The 20,552-nt window shown below is 57.8% G+C and overlaps 1 protein-coding gene across 1 annotated transcript; it reads left to right on the top strand.

The window, feature by feature from the left end:
* Nucleotides 1-29: 29 nt before the first annotated feature.
* On the top strand, nt 30-20,349 carry LOC119112485 (phosphatidylserine decarboxylase proenzyme, mitochondrial). The gene is made up of 8 exons (XM_037236682.1): nt 30-109; nt 14,827-14,954; nt 15,217-15,419; nt 15,856-15,959; nt 16,790-16,922; nt 17,368-17,496; nt 18,761-19,084; nt 20,091-20,349. Exons 1-8 carry the CDS (start codon nt 30-32, stop codon nt 20,319-20,321), a joined length of 1,332 nt encoding a protein of 443 aa, XP_037092577.1. The 3' UTR covers nt 20,322-20,349.
* Nucleotides 20,350-20,552: the final 203 nt, after the last annotated feature.

Raw genomic sequence — 20,552 nt, 5'->3', positions numbered from 1 at the left:
CGGCCGTGTGTCCGCGCCCGGCCGCCGCCATGGCTGGCCGCCGCCGCTGGCTGGTGGCGCTGCTCTGGCTGGCCCTGCAGTGGCGGCCCGTGCAGGAGGCCGACGCCGCGTGAGTATGCCGCCGCCGGTGGCGCCCGAGCTCAGCGTGGAGCCATGCTCCTGATGCTGACCGGCGCTGGCTGCTTGTGACTCTGAGTGGCGCTGGCTGCTCCTGACGCTGACTGGCGCTGGCTGCTCCTGACGCTGACCGGCGCTGGCTGCTCGTGACTCCGACTGGCGCTGGCTGTTCCTGACGCTGACCGGCGCTGGCTGCTCGTGACTGACCGGCGCTGGCTGCTCGTGACTCCGACTGGCGCTGGCTGTTCCTGACGCTGACCGGTGATGGCTGCTCGTGACTCCGACTGGCTACGTGGGCCACGCTCCCCGCGTCTGCCCGTCGCCCTCCGCTGAGCGGACTACCGAGTGTGGTCTGACCTTGTCTGGTACGGGATCCTGTCACGGGGCTGTAGGGAGGCAGTGGGACGTGCTGGCCATCGCGTGTGGCGCCGATCGCCGGGCGGGTGTGAACCGCGCCGTGTAGTCGCTGGCGCGTGCCGCCGGCGTCGTCGTCTCAGAGCACGGACAGCAGGTGTTTTTATCAGTCTTTCGTGCCCTCGTGCCCAATGCGTGGACTTGTCGTCGGCGAAAATGGCCAAAAGGAGCCGCCCGCCGATAATCGATGGTGTCGCACCGCTGACGAAGCGGGGATGACGCTTTGCCGTCACCGCACAGCTCCGTCAGCTGGTCGGTTCAATTCAACCCTGATGTCGTGCCTGCGAAGGGCGCGTTTGGTCCGACGTGCGCCGGCATGCACCTGTTCAGCGGCGGTCGACGGCCGCGGGTCACGAGCCCGGCGCCGGCGGCGCGGCGGTGTCTTCAGGCAGCCGGGCCCCGCGCTCCGGGCGGCCGCCGGCGCCGCGACGGGTTCCGCTCGCCGCCTCGGCGCCGGGGCGGGGCAGTGACGCACGCCCGGCCGCCTCGGCGCCGACTCACGGGCGCGGAGTCGCCGCCGGCTGCTGGAGCGCGGCGATCGGCTGGAGAGCACGTTGGGGACGTGGGGCGCGAAGGACGTGAGGGTCGGGCTATGGTCGCCGGACATGAAGAAAGCTAGAGAAACGGGATCGGCTAATGAGCACATTCTTGCTCCCTTTTTAGCTCTGCCTCTCCAGCTCTTCAGGAAAGCGATTTTACAAGCTCCCAAACCGAATATTAATAACGCAACCTCCCGATTTAGGGATGCGATTAATCTCATGGGGTTTAGATGCACAGCGCCCTGTTTTCGTTCTTTGTGATCTGAGCTGACGCACCGAACGCGGATGATGCCGATTTGTTAAGTCGCGTTTAGTTGCCAAGAAGATATGCTGAAAGACACCTTTGTTACGCTACATCCGCACCCCGCGTTGCCCCCTGCCCAGCATCTGGCTGATGCCGGTGGCAGCGATCTGGACGGCTCCGTGCGGATGACGCACCAGATACGTTTGCCGTGCTCCACGACCCGGAAGCGGCGTGGTCGGCGGCTCCGCGGTCGTGATTGATGCGTCGCGGCGCGATTCCCCACTGGTATCTGCCGCGGCTGCGGCGGCCGGCACAGGCCGCCGCCGGCGCGCGAGCAGCGTCGGCAGCCACGCAGAGTACGTCCCGGTCTCGGGCGCCCCGTGAGAGCTGCGCCACGTTTGTGCCGCCGGCCCGCCGCTCTCGGTCAGAAGCGGCGGCCGGTGCCGACGGGGTCTGACGGACACGCCTGCGGCTGGGCGGTGTGAGGTCTTGAACTTTGGGTACGGACGAGTCCTTTAACCGGTTCATGGGACCGAAAGGCGGTCGGTGAAGGTCGGACCGGATCACCTGGTCCCGGATGTAGCGCCACTAAAACCCAGCATTGTTCCCAGAATGACAGTGTCATTAGCGCTTCGGTGACACCGGCTGTCCTCCGTATCCATTGAGTTCTTCTGGGCTTGTTTCGCATTACACCGGCTCTTGGGTGCAGCTACGTAGTCGGCGCCGGATCTACACAGCACCGGCTGGTGCGGCTCATCGGGGCCGAATCTACGCAGCACTGGCTGGTGTGCCTACTTGGGGCGGGATCTACGCGGCACTGGCTGGTGTGGCTACTTGGGGCGGGATCTGCGCAGCACTGGCTGGTGTGGCTACTTGGGGCGGGATCTACACAGCACTGGCTGGTGCGGCTACTTGGGGCGGGATCTACACAGCACTGGCTTGTGCGGCTACTTGGGGCCGGATCTATGCGGCACTGGCTGGTTTGGCTACTTGGGGCGGGATCTACGCAGCACTGGCTGGTGTGGCTACTTGGGGCGGGATCTACGCAGCACTGGCTGGTGCGGCTACTTGGGGCGGGATCTACGCAGCACTATCTGGCGCGGTTCCGGGGAGCCCCATGGCAGCGGAGAGCCACGCTTTGGAATAAAACATTTGTGGCTGAACAACGTCCGCGAGCGGGGACGCACCGTCCCCGGTAGTGTTGTCCCCGGGGACACCCCGTTAGTGTCACCAAATCAGACTGGGCCCGGTGCTCGGGTAGCTGCTGAAGGCTGATGAATCACCTCGTTCATCAGCTCCTCAGTCAGCCACGACGTCAGCGGCATGTCTTGTCCCCGGCTGGTTATCGCGCCGGTGTGACCGGCTGCACATGGTTTCCGGGCCTGGTCGGGCTGAGATCAGAGCCTCAGCTGGTTACCAGGCTAGACAGGCGTTGGCTCCTCGCTGGTGATCATGTCACACTGAAGCTGCTTATCACGGGACGTGCGGGCCAGTTTCTCGGTGGCTTACGGCATTGGCCCGAAGGTTACCGCTTGAGGTTGATCTCATTTACTCGTTAGTTACCACGCAGGTTGCGATATTTCTTGATTTGGTTACCATGATATGTCGTCAGTCGGTAACCACGCCATGCTTTGCCAGTTTCTCATTTGGCTATCACGTCATACTAGTGGTAACCATATAGTTTTTAAGTTGGTTTGTTTCGTCGCCAGGCTAAGCCTCGTGCCGCAACTGATCTTCAACCCAGGGTCCAAGGGTCCCAGGGTCTCTAACCTAGCAAGTGCCACCAGGCACACTCCCTTGGTGTGCCAGGACGCCAGGCTGAGACCAGCTCCCTTTTAGTTTAGACATCAGGATGGGACCAGATCTCCACTGGTAAGACGCCAGGCTGAGATCAGCTCCCTGTTGATTTAGACGCCAGGTTGGGACCAGATCTCCACTGGTAAGACGCCAGGCTGAGACCAGCTCCCTGTTGATTTGGATGCCAGACTGGGACCAGATCTCCACTGGTAAGACGCCAGGCTGAGACCAGCTCCCTGTTGATTTGGACACCAATTTGGGACCAGATCTCCACTGGTGGAACGCCAGGTTGAGACCAGCTCCCTGTTGATTTAGACGCCAGGTTGGGACTAGATCTCTACTGGTAAGACGCCAGGCTGAGATAAGCTCCCTTTTGGTTTGGTCGTCAGGCTGAGACCAAATCTCCACTGGTAAGACGCCGGGCTGAGACCAGCCCCCTGTTGGTTTGGACGCTAGGTTGGGACCAGATCTCCACTGGTAAGACGCCGGGCTGAGACCAGCCCCCTGTTGGTTTGGACGCTAGGTTGGGACCAGATCTCCACTGGTAAGACGCCAGGCTGAGACCAGCTCCCTGTTGATTTGGACGCCAGGTTGGGACCAGATCTCCACTGGTAAGACGCCGGGCTGAGACCAGCCCCCTGTTGATTTGGACGCCAGGTTGGGACCAGATCTCCACTGGTGAGACGCCAGGCTGAGATCGGCTCCCTGTTGATTTGGACGTCAGGCTGGGACCAGATCTCCACTGGTGAGACGCCAGGCTGAGATCAGCTCCCTGTTCATTTGGACGTCAGGCTGGGACCAGATCTCCACTGGTGAGACGCCAGGCTGAGATCAGCTCCCTCTTGATTTGGACGCCAGGTTGGGACCAGATCTCCACTGGTGAGACGCCAGGCTGAGATCGGCTCCCTGTTGGTTTGGACGCCAGGTTGGGACCAGATCTCCACTGGTGAGACGCCAGGCTGAGATCGGCTCCCTGTTGATTTAGACGTCAGGCTGGGACCAGATCTCCACTGGTGAGACGCCAGGCTGAGACCAGCTCCCTTTTAGTTTGGACGTCAGGCTGAGACCAGATCTCCACTGGTGAGACGCCAGGCTGAGATCAGCTCACATTTGTTCAGGACGTCAGGCTGAGATCAGCTCACATTTGGTCAGGACATCAGGCTGCGCCAGTTCTGAGCTCAGCTGCTAGATCCCCGTTGAGCTCAAGTGCAGTGTCGGACCTGACCCGACCTTGACATGGTTTTGGCACGGGCCAGTCCTGAGACTGACCCTGCTCTGCGCCTCGCCTGATGGGATATTGCCCGAGCAGCCTGCCGTCGTTCTCGCGTGGAACGGACGCCCCATTCGGGAAGCACTGTGTGATCTTTTCGCGGTCGGCTCGCACCACTAAGTGGTCCGTGGCTGTTCTCTGGGGGCCGTCTATCCCCACAGAGGACGTCATTCGCCGTCGGCTACGCGGGCTGTTTCGCATCAGATGTCGGCGGCAGGGGGTTGACCGTCCAAGAACCTGGTCTGAAATGCATGGTGCAGCATGATGAATTACGCCTTGCCCATGCATGGCCGTGAAAGTGACGGATCATGTATTTTGATTACCAGTAGATAAGCAACGGTCGTCAGCTATTCAATCTGTCATAAAGCACACGATATCGTGTCGTCTCAGATATTTGTGAAATACAAGGGCTTCTATTTTTGGGGACCAGCAGGAAATTTTTTTTGTTGTTTGTAAAACTCAGGGTTTATGCTTGACAAAACTTGTGTGAACTGCTTCCCCACGCTCAAATGGGCGCGGCTGGGTGCCCAATGAAACACTAATAGTTTTGCTCATAGTTCGTGGAAAAGGTAGGAAAGAGAGTCACTAGTCCGTGGTTTAGCATCTTCAGACTTGTCAAGCCAACCCAATGGTGGTAGGACTGCAAGGGACAGGATATACCAATTCAGAGATGACTTTCTTCAATATAAAATGCCAGGTGTTCCAATAATTGTATCAGTCATCAAGGCCATACATGCTGCTAAAACACCAAACATGCAAGTATGACGTTTCACATAATCGACGGTTAAAGACACCATCACGCATTGTGCACAATCTGTGGCGTACCACCATGCAAAATCCGAATATATCATGCCACCACTAAACCACAAAGCCGAGAAGTCACGTGCCTTGTGTACCAAGTGGTTGTGTGTGGCTTCTTGATGAGTGTCCAAGAAGGTGTGATTTTCAGGGATGAATTTTCGGTCGGGATTTTTGTGGACTCTGTGATTTTCAGTCCTGTTCCGTCATGCCGTTTTCGTGATATGGTGATATGGGGCGTGTTTAAGTGAACAACATCGCCTGTGTGTTAGCCTGTAGAACGCACGCGGAAAGACCAAGTAAAATAGCCAGCGCGGGATATTTTCTCATGTCATTTCAGTTGTAAACTTTGTCGTGTTTTGAGATTTCTTACTTGGGTGTAAGCAAAGGCGATGTATGGTTATTTACCGCAAACCTGACTCAAAAACAGCATCCTAGCTGCAACGGCTGCATACCTGTCTGCCTCAATTGCTGATCGATAGCTTGCCCTCGTATATTTTACGCCCTGTCACCTCAGGAACGGCTCACTCCCGGGATTCCCTTTTCTTGCGCGGGTCAAATGTCAACCTGTCACCTAGCAGCGAACCTTCAGTGCCAGCCAGGCATTGGATCTATTTGAGCATACTTCAAAGAACCGAGGCAGCGGAGCGGAACGATTAAACCGGGTCGACCGAGAGGAACGGGCGTATTTATGTGACAGTTCGGGGAGTAACCGCAGGTTCAGGGTAAAACGCCGCGAACTGGGGACGCTGTCGTGTTTATGGCGGTACGTTGAGGAGACGTGAGCCAGCCTGTTACAAGGTACTGGTGATGGTTAAGTTGCCTTCGGAGGCCGGCAATCTGACGCTTACGGGTGCATCTCACCCCTTCAGAGGCCGGCAATCTGGCGCTTGCGGGTGCCTCTTGCCCCTTCAGAGGCCGGCAGTCTGACGCTGGGATTAAGTTTCGCTGGTGCAAAATGATGAGTCGTCCCACCATTGATAGGTTGGCACCTAAGCTTGGCCATTTTCAGAAGTTCTGAAGGTTTTCATTTCGTGCTTCATTAGGTTATTGTGCTGTCGTTTATCACCAATTTTTCCCGAGTGTGCACGACAAAGGAGTGGTGTAAAATTTGCCGTTTCGATACGTCTTGACTTTCTGCATCGTTATGCACGTTCTTCACTGTCTTCTGTCATTCTTATTTTTCAAGGTCCTCCATACCCCAAGAATGCTCGTCGCCAGGAACGCTTTTGACGCTCGTCCGACGCGAGTAAAAAAACCGTGTCAACAGATCATGACGCATGTAGCGCGATGTGAGTGTTACACATACGATACGTGCAGCTATACCTGCGGCAATTCCCGTACATACGCTGCCCGCTCGATCATCGCATCATCAGTGAGCCAACAGACGGCAACGGACCCTAGGCCGGCATGGCTGTGGACCTTTCTGCAGAAAGTCCCCTGGCTCTATTCCCAAACGTGGCTTACAAGCCGGCGTACGCCCGGCAATCGCCAGCTGACCGCGCGCCAGTAAAATACATACTACTGCGCGTGTTTACTGTATATTTACAGCCGTTGACGTCATGACATGTCGTGTGGTGAACTCGGGGATGTTGCTGGGCTCTAAAGGCTGGGGAGTGTGGAGTGTTGTGGTGTGGGCTGGCGGTGCTCTGCGGACGCAGCAAACTGCTGCAACAGTGCAATGTCCATTTGTGGACGACTATACGACGTGGCGTAAAATTTCTGGGGCGTCAGTGGAACAGGACAGGTAACCTGCATAACGACTTCTGTCCCTTGCATTACCGCGCTAAAAATGCAGTAATGCCAGAACTGAATCCTAAACTGTGGAAGATGAGGAACTACGAAATAGTTAACAATAAGCACCAGTTTCCACCGTACCTCTGACCCACTCTGGCCTGCAATCCCCTTCTGGCATGAGCGGGGGTGACCTCCGACTCTGGCCGGTGGAGCGGTGATGACCTCTGACCCCCGTCATTGTGGGCGGTGGTGACCTCATGTCTGCAAATGTGGGCAATGCTGAGCTCCGACCCCTGCCGTTGTGAGCGATAGTGACCCGTGCAGGTGTAAGCGGTGGTGACCTCCGACCCCCGCCGTTGTGAACGGTGGTGACCCCCGGCTCCTGCCGGTGTGAGCGGTAGTGACCTCCCACCCTGCCGATGTGAGTGGTGGTGACCTCCGGCTCCTGCCGGTGTGAACGGTGGTGACCTCCGAGCCGTGCTGGCGTGATCGTTGGTGACCTCCGACCCTGCCGGTGTGAGCGGTGGTTACCTCTGACCACCGGCGGTGTGAGGGGGCGCAGCCAGTGGCCGCGCCGCCGCTGGTCGGTACAGCCGACGCCGGCGGGTCGGCGGGCTGGCCGGCCATTGGCCAGCGGCAGGTGGCGCGACACGAGGCCGACCGATCATGAGCCGAGCTCGTGCGCGCCGGCCGTCGTCGGCGCCCCAGCGGCAACCGCTGATATTTGTGTGATAACGACGGTTCGTTGGGCGTCATGGAGACGGACGGTGATAGTTAACGCGGCGGGATTCAGTGGCCATTACGGCCACGCTGTCGTACAACGGCTGTTGCGCTCATGGCAAGAGCATGTTTGGCGGACGGGGGCCGAGCATGGCCTGGAGCTTCAGACTTGAAAAGCGAGAGAGGAGGGGTCGAGGCATGGGCGTTTCGCTCCGTCTGAAGGCCAGTGCAAAATTTGTCCTAAAGCTGGGGTTCATTAAAAGTTTTCGAATATGAAGTGGTGGTGCGGTCCCTTTTCTGAAACCCGCAACAACGTGGGTTATTTGTCGCAAGCTCACTTCTTAAACAAATGCATCATGAACGGTTGAGATGCGCGTACTCAAGCTCAGTACAAAACTCGGCTTCAGACCTCCCTTAATGACCTACAAACTTTTTGCTTCAGTGACGTCAGGACGCAGTCAAATATCAGCGCCATGATATGCAGTTGGCGTGCTCCAGGAATGTGTATCCGTGGTTCGATTGACGTAATGAGCGTGTTGCCGCGTCCAATTTCTTTCACGCCGGATTGGGCCGTGTGGCCCACCTGTGTGGGCCTTAGCGGCGCGTCGAATAGGGCGATCACTTCGTTTTCTGCCAGATTGTAGTGATGCTGCCATGTGTAGGAAGTTTAAAATGTGTTCGTACTTCGTTAGTTGAGCTGGAATGTTTGCCTGCGATGTTTGTCTTCTCGGATCAGCCGCTGGAACGCTGGATGACTGAGCACTGGGTGGCTGGCAGATATATTGCCTGGCAAAAGCAGGGGCGCAGAAACAAAGGGGACCAGGGGTATGAGCCCCATCTCCCCAGCTTTCTGCAAATTGAGAATAACTCTGTGAGCTTTGGCTGAAAATGAGTAGCAGAAGTTGTTATGGCCCTCTCCTAACGTGAGAGAGGTTTCACTGTGTCCGCCCAGAAGTAGCACTGATGTCGCTTGCCCATAATTTCATTGTCACTGTCAGTGGCCAGTGGAGAGCAGAGTCAAGCTGCCTCGAGGCGGCAGTGTCATGGCCCTAAGTCCTTTGACACTGTTTAATTAGAGCGTCTAAGCAAAATAATTTCCGCTCAGCTGACTTCGCCGGCGTCGTGGGATCAGTGACCTCACAACAAGCCGTATGTAGCAAGTAGTCTGGCCCCAAGGCCGTCCGTGCCAAGTGGTGGATCAAATACATGTTTAAATTTTTAATTCCTTGTTAAATCTAGGGTTGGACGCTCGGTTTTAATTCGACGATGCGTGCCGGGTGAGTGGTGGACATTCGCGGACGGGTTAGAATCGAGCTGAATTCTTTTGGTGATGCCTAAAGGGAAATTATGTAAGGTGAATAGCCGTATTGGGGCGGTAAAAAAAGAGATTGTTCCTTGAGGCCGAAGCTTTCTACGTTTACATAGCGCGTGAGCGACGATTCATTCACTTAGCTTTTAAGCTATGACAAAGCCTGTGAAAGCAGCTAGTGTCCAGATGTATCAAAGAAAGGCGCCTTGCCAGCCGGGTATAATCCAACTGCAAAGCTGCCTACCAGGATAGTCCTGAATCAGATGAATCGAATTCAAGCATGCTCCGTCGCGTGGGAGGGCATCTCAGCAATGCGTTTTCAATGATCCCTTTACGGAGAACGTGCTAGTCCCAGTCCGCTCCAAAGGCAGGTTTTCTAAGAACAAGACAAAGAACACAACACGTTTCCCCTGTGTGCTGACTGCAGGTGCGCACCAGATGTTTTCGACGCCCTTGGAGCGGGGATTTGATTTTCACTTTATGAATAATATATTCGTGAAGTCACCTACAGCTGGCATTAGGCCAGGCACGCAAACCTTGATGGCAGGTCACGTGACGTACCGCGGACGTCGATAAATCTTTGTAAAAGTTTGAACAGGCTGATTATGAACAGCGAAGTCAAAAAATGCAGCAGAGCGTTATTATCTCTGTCCGGTAACATGAGACCGATGCCTAGCAAGAGGTGAAGTCATGATCACATGAATTGGCGCAATTGTACATTCCGCTGTCACTTTGTTGCTATGACGACACCAAACGGATCCGTGTTCCACATGTAAACAAACCCAAACGGATCCGTGCTCCACATGTAAACAGACCCATCTGGACAGAAGACCGGCCGCGGCTGCTGCTGCTGCTGCCGCTGCGGCGAAGACCGGCCGCGGTCCGTCGTCGCGCGACTCTTCTGGCCCGGTTTCCGGCCAGTTTCGACGAAGGTCGTTCACCGCCGCCTGTGGATGGATAGCGCCGCCTGTCGACGGATATCGGCGGACCTTGACCGGGCGCCAGACCTTAACCGCGTGACCGGAGCGGCCCCGACCGTCAGGCGACGCGGCGCCGGGCCACACCGGTCGTGGCGTGACGGGCGTGTTCCGCACGCGTGCAAGGCAGCGGACCAGGCGGGGCAGGCACGGAGCGGCGGCTGCCGCAGATGACCAGGGCCGGACAGGGATGAGATAACCCGAGCATCGCGCCCTGACTCCGCACCAGCGGTCAGGAGGAGCTCTCGCGAGTTGGGGTACGGCACGGATCCGAGCGCCCGCAGCTAGCTGGCCTCAGAACCCAGCAGAGATTTTTGCGCCGCTCATCGCGAAGGGGAGGAGGGGCGTCCGTGGCGAGCCCCAGATCGCCTCCTTCTTTCCCGATCGGCTGCGAACGCGGCGCTGTCAATGGAACCTGACTGAAGCATCGTAGGGCGTCCACCTGGTGACACAGGTGCGGCCCGGTCGGTCGCCGTCGTGGCAACGGCCGCGGCGGGCAGCGGGCCGAGGCCCCGCAGCTGCCGGCGAGCAGCCGGCGACGGGGCCGGGGTCTGGCGCCGAGTCACCCGGCGGCGGAGTGTGGGTCTGATGCCAGGTCACCCGGCGGCGGGGTCTGGGTCTGATGCCAGGTCACGCGGCGGCGGGGTCTGGGTCTGATGCCAGGTCACCCGGCGGCGGGGTCTGGGTCTGGTGCCAGGTCACCCGGCGGCGCGGATGGGGTCCTACGCCAGGTCACCCGGTGGCGGGGTCGGGGTCTGGCGCGAGGTCACCCGGCGGCGCGGTTGGGGTCCGACGCCAGGTCACCCGGCGGCGGGGTCGGGGTCTGGCGCCAGGTCGCCCGGCGGCGTGGTTGGGGTCCGACGCCAGGTCACCCGGTGGCGGGGTCTGGTCACCCGACGCCAGGTCACCCGGCCCGAGCTTCTCGGACTGGCGTGAGGAGCGGAGGCGGACGACTATGGAAAAGGCAGAACGGTTTGGGGCGTTATATTTTGGTTTTGTGTGATCGGTGTGGAACTTGAAGCTTGATCCTCCCAATATTTGATGCTGAATCCGCCGTGGTGGTCGTTCAGGTCAAGTGCGGACACAGAGCGACGCAAATGATATAAGTCGGACGTATCCATGGACCCTAATGTTCGAGCGAGAGCAGCAGATGTGGCGTGTGCTAGCTTGGCGTGCAGTTTGTTTCGAATAAATCAGTTGCGTATGCGTTATCATGCGAAATAAATGGCTACAAGTCTTGGCAACTACCGGGATCCCGTATCAACCAAGACAGCTTGTCCTGTAGCGTCACTTCGATCATTGGCAAGCCTTTGATCGTTGTCAAGCATAAGTGCACGCCATGGCAGTTTCTAAGCCCGCTTTGTTCAAAATGTTGCGACGTTCTAGCCGCCAATCTATGATGGGGTCTCACGCACGCAATGCAATGATGCAACAACACTAACACGCAATGATGGGGTCAAGTTTACAGCAGCCTCCGACCTGTTTCAGGCCCGATTTGACCCTGCAGCTTGTAACGCGCAGTTTGACGGTGGCTTTGTTGGAATCATTTCTTTCTGGGCAGGGGTCAAAACGATGTTACTTACGCCATCTATTGATCGGTTTGCTCACAGCAACGTAAAACATGACGCCAGGTCATAAATCATGACACTAGATCATAAATCGTGCCGCCAGGTGTACCCACGCAGACACCTAGGCGTACCAGCTGTGGCCGTCCAGGCACTGTTAGGTGACAGCATTTCCACTCGTTCTGACCAGCCTGGTCGATCCACATGTTTGCGGACTAGAGACGTTAACTCGAGGCTTGCACTGGCGGTGCAGCGCCCGCGGCCCTCTGTGGCCCTACGGCTGGCGGCAGGCGTCCTGCGTTGTCACGTGACGCGAGCGAGCCTGCCCGAGATATCAAGCTGGACGGTGACAGGGGTCCTGCGTTATCACGTGACGCGGGCGAGCCGGCGCGGGCTATAAAGGCGACCGGCGACGCCGCGCCGGCTCCGCGCCGCGCCGCCGGTCGCCGAGTCGTGCTCCCACGCTCCGCTGGCTCTCCATCGACTTTGTTGACTCTCCATCGGTTCTGCCGACTCACCTCCGACGCTCCGCTGACTTCCATCGACTCTCTTCTGACTCGCCATCGACGCTCGGCGGACTTTCCACGGGTTCTCCGCGGTCCCACACGGACTCGACAGCGATTCCCCGTCTCCCCGTCGACCCCGCCTCCCCGTCGACCCCGTCTCCCCGTCGACCCCGTCTCCCCGTCGACCCCGGCGACGTGTTCGGCGGCCGCCATGTGTCTCGTCGCCGTCAGCGGCGACTCGTACGAGGCCGCGCTGGAGCAGCGCGCCAGCCGGCGCTGGCGGCAGAAGCTGCGCACTTCGCGCACCCGCGTGGCCGCCCGGCTGAGGGCCGTCAACCACGGCTCCCGGGCGCTCCTCGTGTGCCTGCTGGGCTTGCTTAATGTGCTGCTATCCGCGAGGTGAGGGGGGGGGGGGGGGGGCGTTGAATGCCGACGTTCATTTTTCGGCGGCCGCGCGTGGCCTCCGCGCTGACATCACTGGGGGTGACGCGCCATTGATTGAGCTTGATGGCTGGAGCTTTTAAGCGCGTCAGATGCGGAGGCTATTGACGTCCGACGTGCGTTGCTGAGCGTGTTTGGAGACTTTAATAGACAAGACGTGTGGAACGGTGTGGTGGGTGTGAGCAAGATATATTGAGCAGTTCCTACCGGGATCGATTTCTGTATAATTTTTGTATTTCTGTAGATTTCTGTCAAACTCGGGCCAATGTGGAGTAAAGGCCCTCACGGGAAGGTTTCATTTATCCTACTCACCTGCTTCCCATTGGCCTGTGCCCATTACCATCTGCTATCCATTCCTGATCAGTTGTACGTACGCATCTGTTGTACACCCGCTTCCACTTCCCCTACACTTCAATTTTGAATTGTGGAAGAGTTGGAGGAAAAGTTACGCCCCAACTCACTTTTTTGCGTGGATGATCACAAAAGTGGTGTGAGTGGGGCTAATTATGACTTGAATAAGCGCGATCAGCAATATTTTGCAATGATTTCTGAATCTGCTCAACATTTCGTAAACGCCTCACCCATAATGTTTCCAAAATTGTACCCAACCCAGCCCGTTATTGATTCCTTACGGGTATCCACGGATCCACTCAACTCAGCTCGTTACTCGTGCGAATAGGTGTGCATGGGTTTACCCAACCCGTGAAATCCCGGGCGGATATCCCCGTGAAATGCCCCAGTGTGCAGGCATGCGGGAGCCGATTGTTGGACCGGCCGTGCTGGCGGTCCGCCGCGTGATCGACTGCGGCCGCTGCCGCCTCCAGCCTTACCGACGTCATGGCCTGCGGGCACCACGCGACCGCTACTAGGCGTGCAGTAACGATCCGACTGCGAGCCGTCTGTAGTAGTGAATAGCTGGCCGCTGTGGCGCGACCTAGGCAAAGGTCACCGTCGGAGCGCGCTTACAGCGCCGCTGGCCAAGCTGGGGGCGATATGTCCGCTGTCAGACATTTCCTGCTAAAAGGGTATGGTTTTAAAGGGGTGTTATGAGCTGCTTTTGGAATGGTTATTGTCCGGCTCGCTGTTAAACATTATTCTTCATGTAACTGGCGTGCACCCAAGCATGGATTACCCAAGGGTGGCTCGTAGTGTAGGTACCTACTACCCTGAGCCTTTGGACCTATTTAATCGGGTCCGCAGAGTCCGACGGAAACCAATCATATAAAAATGTACCAAATAATTATCGGAGACCAGCATGACGTGAATACACATTGGGCTGTTCTGATGATGGTGAAACCCACCGCTATCAATAGTTGACCATTCTGTCCTTGATAGACATTATACCCCTTACGGTTTGGAAAAGCGTGGTCTCGGATTAGCTCGAGGTGCGCGACAACCCAAGTAAAGGTTGTCGGGCGGGTAACACCGTGCCTTGAACCCGTGCCACAGGTCACCACGAAATGTACTACACTGCTAACGTCGTAGTAGACAATCCCATAAAGTTGCTTGTTGCTTATTTTGCATTTTACTACGTATTGTTATAAATTTGCGCATTGGTTTTGCGTTAGAATAGGAATTACCGAAGCGAGTTGACAACAAGCCTGTGGTTCTGCAAACCACCGCATGCTGTAATCGTGAGCGGTGTCTGATGGCCACGAAGGCTTCGCCGTTTGAGTCACCAAGTCGCCATGGCTGGGAAGGGACCGGGGGCGTATTTCGAATGAAAGAAAATCGTTGAGAATTCGAAAAAGTTCTGAAATCGTAAAAATATCGTACTTGGCGCGGCTGTTCTTCCAGGTATTTCCATTTTTCATGTTGGGGTTGTTTTGACGCATGAAAAGCGTTTTTGTCGCCAGTTTAAACATCTGAATGAATTCTTGTCACATTCCCCTTCCCCATGGGTACAAAAAGTGTCATTCAGCACACCACTGTTTTCAACTCTGATAATCGCTGCGAGACCAGTTCTCAATTTTCTGTGCTGTTTTTTTTCTCAAAACTTGTGTCCTTGCTCGTCATAGCACGACACGCTAGAGGGGAAAGTGAAACAAATGCCGAACGCGCGTTCCTGCTTGCAGTGCCATGATTACGTGCTGGCGCTGCTCTGATCCAGAAAACAAGGATACCGGGGGCGATTCGCAGTCTGAAATTGTGTCGCAGCCTAGAAAAGGCTGCGGGCCGTTGTTGTATGGTAAACTGGGGGGCTGTTCTGGATGACTCAGTCACTTTACGTAGGCTTTGGCGCTGCCGATCCCCAATCCCAACCAGCAGTGGAGACCAATGGAAATGCCGGCCCGCTAGCTTCATGTGTTGCATGTGCTTTGTGTTTCTCGTGTGGGCCGCCCGTCGGGCCGCCCGGACCCGTCCGTCCGACATCGCCGCCTCGGCCCGGCAGGATGGCGTTCCGGGACGGCAGTCTGGTGCTGCGCTGGTCCCACGGCGGACCGGGCCGCGTCCTGCTCGACACCAGGTCACTGTGGCCCGCCCGACCGGGACACGCCTGCCGACACGTCTCTACGTCTGGTGAGAGTGCGCGCCGCTCCCGACTCCCGGCCGTGTCAGCGCCGCCCGGACTGGGGTCGAGCGTAGGCGCGCACATCTGCAGTCGACTCAGATCGATGCTTAGTTTAAACTTAAGCAGCGTTGAGAAACGACGGAAATTGACGTTCTTCATGCAATGTTCTTCGCGCTTAATTCACGATGTTCCTCTTTCCTCACATGCTCTTCGCTGTGAACTTCGACGCAGTTGTGATCAGACGCATTTCATCGCGCACTCTGTCGGCAGGTCCGCGAACGTCCAGTGAGGGCGGGTCCCGCTGGGCGTCGCGGCTCGGCACGTACCTGCGCTCGCTGCGCTGGACGCCGATCCCACTGGGCGTGGGGTTCGCGCTGATCGCGTACCAGCAGTACCGGCACGTGCTGGTGCGCGAGCGCAAGCGCACCGCCGAGGGGGGCGTGCACGGGCCCGTGATCGCTCGGCCTTGGGAGGTGAGGGGGAGGGGGGCGTGGGCGTGCTCGCGCCGTCCGGGATGACACGTTCCGACTGGTGCGGTGTCCATGGTGGCGGTCAGACCGCAACGGGGCCGGCGGAGTGCATGGTTGACTGTTCATCGGAGGGGGACTGGTGTTAATCCTAATCAGGTCGCCTAGCTCTGCAGGCTTTTCGCGGGATTCTGCAGTGTAACGCAACGCAGATGTGACAGGTGTTTATGAACTGCGAAGACGGACGGCCGCATGCTGGAAGGGAAGACCTGTGACACAGCCGTTTGAGATGTACTCGCCCTAGTCCGTACAGCCACGTCTGTGTTATTTCCACCCTGCGCGAGTGTCGGCCCTGCCGCTCGCTGCCCGGGTACGCCGGCGTGAGTCACGGCCCCGGCTCACGAGCCGGGCCTGACGGCTGTGTCGTGTCGCTGCCGGCCAGGTGAGCGCCTACCGACTGCTGCCGCTGCGGAGCCTTAGCCGCGCCTGGGGCTGGATCAACAGCTGCTACCTGCCCGTCTGGGCAAGGAGGCCCGTGCTCGGCTGGTCAGTCGTTTGCGCTCGGCCACTGGCGACCGCGCCCGCGTTTCTCTTCACGGTGGAATTCAGCAGCCGTGAATGTGTTATGGATTGAGTAACTGCGTAGTCCGCTGTCTTGCCATTATATTGTGCAAAGCGGTGAAAGCATATACCTAGATGTCCTCTAGTGATGCTATAGTCATAACAGCTGTAACAATATGAAGCCGGCAATCACTTTTTTGTGGAACTGACCCGAAATGGAGAAAGGAGTCCATCAGGTGTGTGGTGCTGTTATTAGCCTTCAGCAACAACCTTAGCACAGGCTGTCTGCGTGTGGCGCTTCGACCAGCGGCCGTCTGGTGCATCCCATCTCAGCCATCCCATCCCAGCCCATTTCAGCCATACCATCCCATCTCAGCCATCCCATCACATCTCAGAGTCGGTTGCTCTGCTGGCCGCCGACCACAGGATCCCCATTAGGCCCTACTTGTTTGTCACTAATGGGCCACGGTCGGTTGGATCCCCGCCCGGCTCCTACCCGCCTTCTGCTCGGACTGATAACAGTCCGTGGGATCCCCATCTCCCCTCCCCGCCTGTGGTCTGACGGGCCGCAGTCCGTGGGATCCCCATCTCCCCTCCCCGCCTGTGGTCTGATGGGCCGCAGTCCGTGGGATCCCCCATCTCTCCTCCCGCCTGTGGCCTGACCGCCGGCCGCAGTCCGTAAGACTCCTCCCCGCCTGTGGTCTGACTGGCCGCAGTCCGTGGGATCCCCACCTCTCCTCCCCGCCTGTGGTCGGACTGGCCGCAGCCCGTGGGACTCCTCCCCGCCTGTGGCCTGACCGGCGGCCGTTCGGCAGGTACGCGCGGACGTTCGGCTGCCAGCTGGAGGAAGCGGCCGAGCCGGACCTGCTGCAGTACGACAATCTGGGCGCCTTCTTCCGGCGGGCGCTGCGGCCGGACGCCCGGCCCATCGACCCGTACAGCTGCCTGGTGAGCGCCGCGCACCGCACACCGCACCCGCCGCTGGGATGGACCGCACCACCGCACCAGGCTCAGGACGGATGACTGGACGGGGACAACGCGTGGGATCCCACCTCCTCACCCCGTCAGAGCTCTGACTGACTGCTGTCCGTAGGATCCCACCTCCCCTGGTGTTCCCCCTGATGTGCCGATGCATGGCACATCGTATGGGTGTGCAGTCACGGGGCCAGACTGACTCGCCGGAATCGGCACTGTGGCAAAGGGCACCGGATTCGCACGTGACATCCGCGGCTCAGGACCGGCGCACGCGAACTGGCGGCTAAACCCTTGGGTGCGGAGCAGTGCCGTTCGTTGACGTGCGTCAGGCAGCACCAGACACCCGCCAGCACATGAGGTCTGTCTGAAGGCGTGCCCGGCGTGAGCTGAGCGTATGATGACTGTGCTGCGGTGGCAGGTCAGTCCCTGCGACGGCACGGTGCTGCACCTGGGTCCGGTGGACTCTGGCAAACTGGAGCAGGTCAAGGGCGTCACCTACACGCTCAATAAGTTCTTGGGACCGGCCGACTGGGACACGGAAGCCCAGGTATGTGCGCTGACGTTATTGTATCACACCGGCGGTCGTTGGCGTGGGTGTTGGTGTGGGTGTGGGTGTGGGTGTGGGTGTGTGGGTGGGTGTGTATGGGATTGTGTTGGTGTGTGGGTGTGGGTGTGGGTATGGGGGTGTGTGGGTGTGCGGGTGTGCGGGTGTGGGTGTGGGTATGGGGTGTGTGGGTGTGGGTATGGGGTGTGTGGGTGTGAGTGGGTGGTTGGGTGGGCGGGTGGGCACAGTATGGCTGCGCGTTCAACGCGCAGTATGGTTGCGTCGAGGTGGAGGATTTGCTGAGCTGCTGTCTGTATTTGACGATGAAATCCTGACATAGGCGATGGGTTTTCTCAGTGTTTTACATCGACCCAGACAATAAGTGTCGCCTTCTTGCAGCCATGTTATGTAAACAACAGGATTTTGATGCTGACCGTAGCTGGCCTTTAGTATACTGTAGATGCTAGTAAAGAATATAGCGGTCATTGCAGCAGAAACAAAATGTTACATATGTTCAAGATGTCGCATAACTAGTTCCTGATTCAAATATTCTCAATACATTTCAGTGATTGTGTGGCATTGTCTTCAAATGGCCGTCATTATTTCATCTCTCACTCTCATTCTCACAGTTTATCACAATGACTGTGCGTTATCTTCGTTTAACCAGCACCTCCTGGCATGTTTGTCCAAGTTCGGCTGTTTCCTTATATCTCATAGTGCTGACGAACACGAAGCCGTGAGGTCTTCCTACTTATATCAAATTATTTTCAATGACCGCTCTGTAATACTGGAGGACCAGGAGCTCCAACTCCTCTTCACGTACGCCATGTGAAATGTAAAATCGCGAATTTGGCACATTGCACGGCCGTGTGGTCAGCGCCACGTCCTCCCCTCCCACTTGCTAAGGTTATATGCTAGTTTGGAAAGTCCGCTTTTAAAGACAACAGTCCGACTTACTGAAAGGTGCTACTGAGCTGATGTCTGTGGTGGACGGTGTGTGTGCTTATTGTAGAAACAAGTTTGGAGCGTGTAAACGGACTGCGTTTGAAGATGCCAGTGTTCGATGGGGTGTCAATTCTCATCTTCCTGAAACGATTCAGCATGAATGATTGTGTTGTAGTTAATTTTTCATTCAACTAAGACATCCGCTATTTTTTACTGCGTGCACGATTGCGAACGCTCGAAACCTGCCCGTCTACGGGCAATCAGACTTGTCAGGTCGGCGGATTGTGTTGCCGCCCGCGTGACTAAGAGTGCGTGACCTCAGGCGGACGCCGAGTCGGAGGGGACGGACGCGTGCTACCACCAGCGGCTGGTGACGTCACCCGGCAACACGCTGTACCACTGCGTCATCTACCTGGCGCCGGGCGACTACCACCGGTTCCACGCGCCGGCCGACTGGACGGTGCGGCACCGACGCCACTTCCCGGGCGACCTGCTCTCGGTCAGCCCGCTGGTGGCCAACTGGATCGCCGGCGTGTTCTGCCTCAACGAGCGCGCCATCTATACGGGACGCTGGCAACAAGGCTTTTTCGCGTTCGCCGCTGTCGGCGCCACCAACGTCGGGTCGATTCGAGTGTACTGCGATGAGGTAAGGGGCAACGCGTGTGTGGGTGTGGTGGGGGAGGGGGAGGTCGTTAAAAGTTGCTGTTTTTTCTGGCTGTGCTATGAAAGTTGGCCCAATTTTGCAAGCGTAACATTCGTTTTCGGAGTGGGAATGGTCGGCCAGCATCATTCATCCGTCGAAACAGATGTTCTCGTGCCCAGGAGCATGACAATGGCTGAAGTGTTAACAATGATTAAGCGTCATAGTCTTCGGACCATGCGACACCACACGCATAAAGTTGGCTCGTCACCCGGGGCCTGTTGTGATCCGATCATCCCAAACTAAGGGCATGACCTGCGCCACCGGAGGATGAGATGCGCCGACTCCTGGCTTGATTATTGCCCTCTTAGTTGGGGGTGAGGGACGGATCTGGGCTCCCAGTGCGGAAGCAATGTGATTAATTTTATGAAACATTACTTTGACACGTACCTTAAACGTGCTGTATTGTTTGGCGTTGCAGTCAATACCTGACTTGGAATCTTATCTATCGTCATCTGCTTTGTGCAACCTGTCTTTTTCTACAACGGTGGTTTCATTCCCTAAACAAACGACTTTTACCAAATAATGAAGTTTTCGTTGAGAATAGCACCATAAAAGGTGGCTGTGTACGCTGGGATAATGGGAGCCAAGATCCTTAACCAACATCTGGCGAGGCGGTAGGACGCTGAGGCATTTATGTATCAAGTGAAAGAACAAGCCCTGAAAAACACAACAGCAAACAGCATGCCGCGGTCATTGTGATGGCCTTTGACATGGTTGTGATGGCATTCCCCGGCCTTTTACCGCTGATTTTTTTTCCAGATTCGGCGCCCCTGTGTTGGTATACTGTGACACAGCAGGGCCGGGCGGAGCGTCCACCAGACGCTCCCTCCGGCCCTGCTGTGACCTGCGCTGCCGACCTCGGCGCGTGCTGAGGCGGTGTGCCGACCGTCGTCATCCTGCCGAGCCTCGACCGGCCGTGACGTGACGTGACGTGACCCGCTGTCGCCAGGCGCTGCGCACCAACAGCGGCCGTTGGAGGCCCGGCGAGCACTTCGACTGGCGTCCGACGCCGGCCGACGCCGACCGGCCGGCCGTCTGCAGCAAGGGCCAGCCGTTCGGCGAGTTCAACCTCGGCTCCACCATCGTGCTCGTGTTCGAGGCGCCCAAGACGTTCGAGTTCTGCGTGCGGCCGGGCGAGGCGGTGCGCATGGGGCGGCCGCTCTGTGAGCGGGTCAGCTAGCCTGCCGCGCCGCCCAGTCCGCGGGGTTGCCGGCCGCTCGGCGGGCCCGCAGTCGGCCCGCGCCTGGCGCACCCGTCGGCCCCCGCCGGCTCCGCGTGGCGCCGGCGCTCATCCGTGATTGGAGGTCACAAGCGAGGCCGCGGGGCCGTCCGTGATACGGCCTGATCCAGCGTTTGGCCGCAGGTGGCGACTACGCTCCTGTCGCTCTGGGCGCGGCGTGACTGCGGGGAT

Source organism: Pollicipes pollicipes, unplaced genomic scaffold (genome assembly GCF_011947565.3).
Source record: "Pollicipes pollicipes isolate AB1234 unplaced genomic scaffold, Ppol_2.1 Scaffold_7261;HRSCAF=8764_pilon_pilon_pilon, whole genome shotgun sequence".
NCBI classification, from domain to species: Eukaryota; Metazoa; Arthropoda; class Thecostraca; order Pollicipedomorpha; family Pollicipedidae; genus Pollicipes; species Pollicipes pollicipes.
This window is presented reverse-complemented; position numbering and strand designations above follow the sequence as displayed.